At 40.5% G+C, this 9,385-nt stretch overlaps 1 protein-coding gene across 1 annotated transcript; it reads left to right on the top strand.

The window, feature by feature from the left end:
- Window positions 1-964: 964 nt before the first annotated feature.
- On the top strand, window positions 965-2,508 carry LOC122083666 (probable dolichyl-diphosphooligosaccharide--protein glycosyltransferase subunit 3B). Its single transcript, XM_042651535.1, has one exon. The coding sequence runs from the start codon at window positions 1,169-1,171 to the stop codon at window positions 2,216-2,218; it is 1,050 nt and encodes a 349-aa protein (XP_042507469.1). The 5' UTR covers window positions 965-1,168; the 3' UTR covers window positions 2,219-2,508.
- Window positions 2,509-9,385: the final 6,877 nt, after the last annotated feature.

Here is a 9,385-nt window from a genome sequence, read left to right as displayed (position 1 = left end):
GGATTTGGGCCGTCAAGGCCAAACTTGCACCCCTGGTTCGTTCATCTGCTATGCTTCCTCTAAATAGATTTGCTTTCTTCTCGATCAGCGTCTCAAGGACCACGCAGGGTCGATAAGGCACTATAGGTGTTTGAGAAAATGTCAATGGAGGAAGAAAATGCTAGGGTGGTTGTTCACACTAATGTAATCATTTTCAATTCTCTTACTGATGGGCTCTCAAAGTAGGGAGGCAGGAAGAAGGCCTGGCTTTGGTTGAATGGATGAAATCCCAGCATGCATGCTCTCCTAATACCGTCACCTACAACAGCTTAATTAATGGTTTCTGCAAGGCAAGTGAGATTGAGAAGTCGCATGAGCTCCTTGAACAAATGAAGGAAGAGGGTGTTCCTCCCAATGTGCATCAAAACCTGCTATGCTTCATCTTAATAGAAGAGAAGAAGAAGAAGAAGAGATAGAAGTAGAAGATCGGCAAACCTCAATTGGAACCTGCTATGCTTCGTCTAAATAAATTTACTTTCTTCTCGATCAGCATCAAGGACATCAAAACCTGCTATGCTTCGTCTGAATAGAAGAGAAGAAGAAGAAGAGATAGAAGCAGAGGATCGACAAACCCTCAATCGGAACCTCCTATGCTTTGTCTTAGGTTTTGGGGGTTTTGGACGTTTTGGGGGTTTTGGTCGATGAAATGAACCGGTTCATTAAGAAACTAGATTTCAGACCGATAAACCTTCAATCCACCATACACATGGATGATGCCACATGTCACCATCGGACACATCCCACTTCTGACAAACTTATGATTCAAACAACAACTACCTAACACAATTGGTAAACTATGGTGTGCAAAAAACTCATGTTCATCAGAAGGTCTAAGTTCAAGCCGCCTACTATGACCTACTTCTCTCCTTACCTATCAAAAATATAAAAAAATGTAACACCGTAGAGGATTTCGATCGCATTACAAGAGTGAAGAGAGATGGATACGTATGAAAGCAAAAGGAATGGTTTTTGGATCTTTACATGCACGTCCAGGTGAACGTACGTCCAGCGGATATAAACTCCTAGATGTCGTCCTCGATCTTCCTCTTTCATTACAGATTGCGTACTCTCTCCCCCTAAACGAAAACGAAGCCTCCACCATTCTTCGATAATTGCTGAGGTAAAGGAAATGGCGATTTTGGGGAAACCTTCTCTTCGCATTCACGTCCTCCTCTTCGTCGCTTTCTATTTTTCTTTCGCTAACGTCAAAGTTTCATCCGAATCGGACGCAGACAGAGTTGACGAGCTACTGAGTCTTCAATCCATATCAAAATCCGGCGTAATCCATCTCGATGACCATAGCCTTAGGCGCTTCATCACATCTGCAAAACCCAGATCCTACTCTCTCGTCATCTTCTTCGACGCAGTTCAACTTCACGACAAGCATGAACTTCACCTTCAAGAGCTCCGAGCAGAGTTCGACCTCGTCGCATCCACTTTCATCAAGAACAATAAAGACATACCAGCCCAATCCAAGCTCTTCTTCTGCGTCATCGAATTCAAGGAATCCCAGTCTAGCTTCGCCCTCTTCGCCGTCAATACCCTCCCTCACGTTCGCCATGTCGGGCCTCAGATCCAGAATCTGAAGGATTCCGAATCCATGGACCAGAACGACTTCGCCAGGATTGCAGACTCCATGGCCGAATTCGTCGAGGCTAAGACGAGTCTAACGGTTGGACCAATCGAACGACCTCCGCTTCTCTCCAAGAAGCAGTTAGGGTTTTTGTTGACGTTGACTGTGATATGGGCTCCTTTCATCGTGAAGAGGCTTCTGGTTGGGGATACTCTCCTTCAAAGTCCTAGATTGTGGGTATTGTTCGCGGTGTTCGTTTACTTCCTCAGCGTTTCTGGGACAATGCACAATATAATTCGGAAGATGCCCATGTTCTTGGCGGACCGGAACGACCCTTCGAAGCTCATCTTCTTCTATCAGGGTTCAGAGATGCAACTAGGTGCAGAGAGTTTCGCAGTTGGGTTCTTGTATACCGCCGTGGGACTGTTGTTGGCCTTCACAACGCATCTTCTTGTTCGGGTGCGGAATGTGACGGTGCAGAGGGTTTTTATGATTATCGCGCTTTTGGTTTCGCTTTGGGCTGTGAAGAAGGTCATCTATTTAGATAACTGGAAGACAGGATACGGTGTTCATGGATTCTGGCCCTCTAGTTGGAAATTGCGTTGAGTTGTCCTGTATTTTGCGCTAGAATTAAATTTTAACGGATTGGGAACTTGGGTCTTTTACAGCAATATACGAAAAGTTTAGTATTTTATCTCTGGTTTAGAGTATCCATTTTGATTAGAACAGTAATTCAGTTTAGAAAGTTGAATCCATTTTGGTTAGAACAATATTACAGTTTAGAAAGTTGAATTCATTTTTTTTCAAAGAAGTTTGGCTTGGGTCCATTTGATTCTGCTTTAGGTATTTGATGGTGTAAGATTTGTTCTAGTTATGAAAATGTTCTGTTCTTGTTATCCTCCCAGAGAATGGTAAGCTTTATTTTTTTTAATAAATCCATTCTGCTGTTACCGCTTAGCATAAGTGACTGCAAACAAATGGGAAAGTATGGAATTTGCTGAGTTTGGTCGTGTATCAGTAGTGGAAGAACAGAACCAATAAATGCAACGGCGTGGAATTTTCTTTCATTTGTCTATTATATGACGCAGATTTTGACATTGTTGAGTAGACACAAGATAAGCAAAGAGGTGAGCAGGATCACAAGTATATAACTGGACCAATGCTTTAGGAAGTGCTAGTTTTTAATACAACAGAATGGATGTTCAAGCAATCTTTTGTATGGTGGAATTTTTTTCCCAGCATGCTATATGAATGGATGGATCATCTATCTTACTTTGACCCTAGCTGAAAGGACTAGAATTTGTGTTGATATTGTGTCTTGTTCATTGCTCTGATTTCCTTATTTGATTGATGTAATCATTTCCCATTCTCAACCTGATACTTCTTGTCCCTTCTCTTCAGGATCTTCGTTGTCCTATATGTTTTGAACTTTCTCGATTGCATCTGGTAAGCATTCTCATATATGTATGTTTGTTAGGTTGTAGGCTAGGTGTTTGATAAAACGCCACAGCAACGACCTTGAGCAAATTGTAGCATTTACACATGCCATCGTGATTATTTTATTGCAACTATCAACTGGTGCTTGATAGAAAGGTGGGTGCTCCTTTGTAGTTGGTGTTAGGTAAATCTGGGGGTTGTTACTCCTTTGTGGTGGATGTCGCATAAATTTAGGGGTTGGTGCTCCTTTTGTAGTGAATTGGGGGTTGGTCCTCCTAGCAGTGGGTGTTTTTGAACTGAAGTGTATTATGCATTATAACTAGGCTAGATTTCGGTTGTAGCCCAAGTGGCCATTGGAACCATGGACATAGCCACACTGTCAAACCACATTATATCTTGTATTGTGGATGTTTTTTCTTTTCGTGCTTTGTGATGGTTATGTGAATGTGTGCCCACTCAACTTCTGAGATTTCCCTAAACAGTGAAGTGTTTGAGAGACCTTGTGTCCCTGATTCAGCCCTCTCCTCTGTGATGGTGTGAGTGCAACACCAGGTGAGGTGCTAGGGATTGACTTTACCTTGCGCCTGGAAAGGAGTAATCGAAACCTGAACCAATTGGGTGAAGTCTTCTCATATGGTACAAGGGATCGACTTTTTGCTAACTCCGTCATCACCAGGATGAAAGTCCTCTCGTTTTGGAAGTAGGAGTCAGATGCATAGGTATGGGTAAGTCCTTTGTTCCTATTGATCATCAGTTGCTGATCAGTGTGAAGGATCTTGGTATTGAATAGTGAACCTGACCTTGTTCACTCACAATCCTTCTCAAGATGAGGGTTCTGATGTTATTGCATCTTAGTTACCAGAGGTTTGATCAGTCCCAGTTCAAGAGAGAGAATGGTGGTTGTTGGTGTGCTGGCAGGGAATCTTTCTGATAGTTCGAGCACTGATGATTTTTTGATGGAAGTTTGTAATCCCCTGAGCAGAGCTCAGAATGGATAATCTCTGAGGGCATAGAAGTGAAGGAAATCATCAAATAGATTGAAGAAATGAAACCCAATTCAGTTGACCACTAGTTCTATTGGGTGTGGGGTCGGGGAGAGTTGAATGTCTTGAGGCCAGAGCAGCACAGACCAACGAAACTCAAAGTTCAAGTTGATCAAACCCCAGGAACGAAGATTCAGCACAGAGAGACAATTGTTAGAAGAACGCCATCATACATAATTTCAATCACATAGCACAGACAAGTCTCTGAATGGCAGATTAAGTTACATTACCCAACAGGATATACTGTTTTAAAGTTCTGAAAGAGAGAAGACTAACAGGAAGGGGACAATCGGACAGTATTGGAGTTAGGGTTGAATGTAGTTCTGAAGACTTTAGAGTCAAATGTTACTTGCATGTACATTTCAAGGATGACTCAAGTGTTTCTGTATTGTCTTTCCCAAGCAAGGTTAAAGGAGGAGGACCAGGTTGGCAAGCAGCGTCTTAAAAACCATAACCAAAACCTTTACCTTGAATCCTGAACATCATCTTTTGTTTAATAGGAAGACATTATTTTTGTGACCAATCTCATTTAGTTGGAATAAATCTTGGTTGAAATGAGTTGAGTCAGAGGTGCTCTAAGATGACTCTCTCTGAATTTTAAATTTTAAATTGGAAAGGGGTTTGCTGCCGGGCTGTGATAAGAGGGCCAATGGGAGTGCGAGCAAGGCATCTTAGGAGAGAGGCGAAGTGGTCATTTCACTGCCCATGTGAAAGGATATAAGGGGGTGCATGCAGTGCACTTCGCATGCATACACGAGTGGATGCCCCATGTGATGGTGGATCTTCACTACTTGAATCCTTCTCATAGGTGTGGCAAAATGGTGATCCTGTTCTCAAGTTCTTAACTTCATTGATGGCCATTGTAGTGCTCCCTCTGATGATTGATGAGTGTCTTCAGTGAGTCGACCAGAGCAGCCAGCCCTTTGTCGAGTATCCCACCCCCAGTGACCCGGGTGGGGAGGTGTTACTTCTATTTTTTGTCAGTTGACTACTCGGGTTGACTCTCCTGATTTTGGATCGTTTCTCTGAAATATATATTAACATGTTTCTATGAAAGACATTTTGATCCTCCCATGTCAGTTAATATTTATTTTCAGCAGAAAAAAAGAGCAAGTTAATATTTATTTATGGGAGAGGGATAGGTATGCTAGCACAGTACCTAGGAATTAAGTATGCTAGCGAATAGTGACCATCAGATGAAAGATAAAAGATCTCATCTGTTTGTAATTTTTGTCGTACAAAACTTGCTCAATACTGTCGCTCCACAGTCTTCCTTCCCCTTTTTCTCACCAACTCCGACTCCGGCAGCAGCTGCACTCTCTTTTTTTTTTTTCTATTACTCCCTCTCTCCCCCGACCAGGTTGAACTCAATCTTCTTCTTCTTCTTTTTCTGGTTTTTGTCGTTCCTCTCTCTCTCCCCCTCCCTCTGAGCTTTCTTCGACCTCGGCAGCGGCAACGGCAACGGCAGTGGCAACGGCTGTGGTTCCTCTCTCTCTCTCCCTCCGTCTGAGCTTTCTTCGACCTCTACAGCGGCTGCGGCTGCGGTAGATCCCCGTTCCTTTGGCCTTTGGTGAGAGAAGCGAAAGAGAGAGAGAGAGAGAGAGAGAGAGAGAGAGCACCGAACAAGTCAGCAACGGCAACGTTCGGTGTGAGTTTCAGCACTGAACAGTCCCAGGTTGAGCTCAGTTCTCTTCTTCTTCTTCTTCTTCTTTTCTGGTTTTTGCTATTCCTCTCTCTCTCCCCCTCCCTCTGAGCTTTCTTCGACCTCGGCAACGGCAGCGGATGTGGTCCATCAATAGCGGCGGTGCCAACTACTTTGCTTTCTCCGGCTGGATCCAGTGAATGAATGATTTTTTTCCGGCGAGGAGAGAGAGAGAGTAAAGGTGTTGCAATCATACATTGAAAATTTGTTTATCTTCTCTCCATCCAACGGTTCAATTCATGTTGATCAAATCCTACGGTCAAAATGCCGCTAGCATTCCTAATTCCTAGGTACTACGCTAGCATACTTGTCCTTTTCTCTTTATTTATTTATGTTAGATAGAAAGAAAGTTTATTGATTTAAATGCTCCTGTGATCTATAACCAAGTCAACAGGAAAAAAAAAAAACCCGTATTAGAGGAGCTATGGCCCGTACCTTTTGGATACTTATCTAGGATGAAATGAGGGATGAAAGTCTCATTTCGCTTAAAAGAAAAAGATCAAGAGAGGGATGTCACGACCTTAGACGTTTTTAAACAACCACGCAGGGCACTTAGCACTCGCACTAGCACTAAATCAGCCTAATCACACTCCTTAAAAGGACTTGGGAAGAGAAGAAGTGAACACAAGAGTGAGTTTGAGAAGAATGAACTTGTATTGCGCTAGAGATCTCTTGAATACAAGGCTTGAGAACTTACTTGCTTGGTGCCTTGGCTAAATGAGGGCACCTCTATTTATAGGCACTCCTAATTACAATGAATGGTTAGGATATGTACACTTGTCTTACATCCAACGGTTACTTCCACTTCCTTAGTGGAGGATTCTAGTAACCTCCTAAAATATCTCCTACAAGTATCTTCTAAAAAATATTTATTATAAAATATCTAGAGTTCCACACTTTGGTGGATTTCTCTAGAAATTGGGCCTTACTTAGCCTAATGGCCTAAGTCCATGGGCTAGGCCTGTGGGCCCTTAGTGGGCGAACTGTGACAGGGAGCTCTCAATCAAGGTGGATTTTCTTATCCAACAAAGAAAAGAAAAAAACCGAGGTGGATTTCCGGTCCCCTGGACATAGTACTTTCAGGCAGTGGCAATTTAGTCCATGGTCCATTGGATGGACGGTGCAAGGCCAGAAATTGGAACACATTGATTCCGCTTATTCTATTTGACGAGGCTTCTTCCTATACCTATGAATTCCATTGGATCTAGAAATGATACAATGGAAGAATCATTTGGATACTTCAGTATCAATAGGTTAATTTCTATCAATAGCTTGATTGTTTCACTTTTATATCTTACAAAAGAAGCATCCTATCGGAATTGGATCAAACTATCATATCGACAAATGAAAGGCCATTAAATTTGTATTTATCAACAAAAATTTATATATTCCAATCCTTGTATATGAAGGTCAAATGGCTTTTTTAATGCGGAAAAAAGGTTTAAGACAAGTTGACCCACTTGCGCCACTCTTATTTGTTAGGTTGCATTTGGTTGCAAGGGAAATGGGAAGGGAAGGGAAGAGAAGAGAATTTGTTTTCTCTTATGAGTCATTTGGTTGCAACAAAAATGAAGTAAAATTAAATCACCATAGTTGTTTGGTTTGATTTAAAATAGATGTAAAATTTTAAAAATCTAATAATCCAACTAAACTTCTCAAAAGAGATGATTGGGGGTGGGGGGTATTTTTCAATCCAGAATCCACCGAACTCCTCAAAATTTATATTGGTTAAGTGAATCAAGTCATTCAAGGTCTGTACCAAAATCAAACCAAATGTCATCAGATACTATGTTCTATCACTAACCAAAATAAACCATTTCATTCTATCTATCAAATGAATACAGCGTAAATAGATATTTAAAATAATATAAAAGATGATCATTAAGAAAACATTAATAGATCCCAAGTGATAACGACTGAAAGGCCCATTCCAAAAGTCGTGTGAGAGAGAGATCGTTGAGAGTCATAAACGGGGAGAGAGTCGTGAGAGTGAGAGAGAGAGAGAGAGAGAGAGAGATTGTGAGAGTAGGGTTTTATTTTAAAAAAATTATATTCGTTGGCTAAATAATGAATTTGAAAATGATAGTCCAGTACAATTACCATTATACCCCTAGAGAGATCAAAGCGGCATCTTCCACAAATTTTCCAAACTCTTCCACAAACTGAGAACAAGGTAGCCTTCCTTACTTTTTCAGATGGGGATAAAATTGCATTAAAGTCCCCGTAAACTACCCATGAAATTGCTACTAAACTTGAGAAATCAATTAATTTTTCCCATAATGATCTTCTTTCAACCAAAGAACACAAAGCATGAGCAAATGTAGCCATAAAATTACAATTAGTAGTCGTATCCATGCAATTGAGAGAAATAAATTGAACATCTTCCTCTATAACCTGAATCTAGATATAATCTTTCCAAAAACTCAAATTCTATCTCCACTTTCCACACCATTAGTAGTACATTCTCTGTGCGCAAAAAATTCTCCTTGAACTCCATGGTGGAGGTAAGTGGAGGCTAGAGGTAATGAGAATGACTTGGGTAAAATATGAATTGGTCATGTGTTTTAGTCAAATTGATACAATTGTCAATTCAACTCCTCAATTAACAGTGACTGCCGGTAGGGATGTGAACATAATTTGACATTATGTAGGGGTGATCTCTCTAATTATGACATTCTCAAGGGAGTGGCGTTGTAAATTACTCTTTTTTTTTTATTATTTGACTAATTTTTCCACCTATTGGATACAACTGAAGAAGTGAAGAACAAAAAATGAATGATCTATGATTAGGCTAGTCCCGGCACTTGGCCGTTCACTAGCCAATTAGTCCGACATTGGACTTTAAGCGGTAGATTCCCCACTGGTGAGAGAGGTGCATGACATCGGCAACTTCATCATCTTTTTTTTTTTTTTCTTCTTCTTTTATAAATGGCCATCAATTTCCTTTCATTCTGACCAAAAAAAAAAATCTCTTCATGAACGTTGTTGCTTCTTTTCAATTTTATTCTACTTTATTTTCATAAATAATAATAATAATAGGAATTAAAAAAAAAAATGAAACTAGAAAGTAATTTCAGTTATTTTCACAATGTATTTGGTATTTTGTTCAAAAATTGTTGTCCATTAAAATGAAATATTTTTTCTAAAAACACTTGACATGTTTTGAAAATAAAGGCTTGGGCTACTAGACTAGACGTTGCAATGGAATTCTTATCAACGAAAAAAAAAAATATATTATACTCATTTTGTCTGGAAAGATGCATTAGAAAGTAGAAGGTAGGGAGTTAAGAGTATCTTACATGAATGGTAAATTCTAGCTTTCATGATCGAATAATTTGTTAACCGTTGTGCCATAGACTCACTCCTTTCATTCTACATCAGGAGATGGTTCCATAAAATGGCCATATGTAATTACAAGAAAAGATGCACATTGATCTATAGATGCCCTAATTGATAAGGAGGAGGAGGGAGTGTGATTGGGGTTTAGAAACTATTGAGTTGGGGAGCAGTTGGATTTTTGGTGAATAGGATGGGGATAGGTCTGATAACCATCTATCAATATTCTAATGCGGAGGAAGATCGGGGTTCTTA

The sequence above is a fragment of the Macadamia integrifolia genome, chromosome 7 (genome assembly GCF_013358625.1).
Source record: "Macadamia integrifolia cultivar HAES 741 chromosome 7, SCU_Mint_v3, whole genome shotgun sequence".
NCBI lineage: Eukaryota > Viridiplantae > Streptophyta > Magnoliopsida > Proteales > Proteaceae > Macadamia > Macadamia integrifolia.
Note: the sequence above shows the minus strand (reverse complement) of the source record. Positions and strands in the feature narration are given on the sequence as shown.

Bases quoted from the DNA above. Each gene is read 5' to 3' on its own strand.
- LOC122083666 (XM_042651535.1), top strand. From the start codon at position 1,169: ATGGCGATTTTGGGGAAACCTTCTCTTCGCATTCACGTCCTCCTCTTC.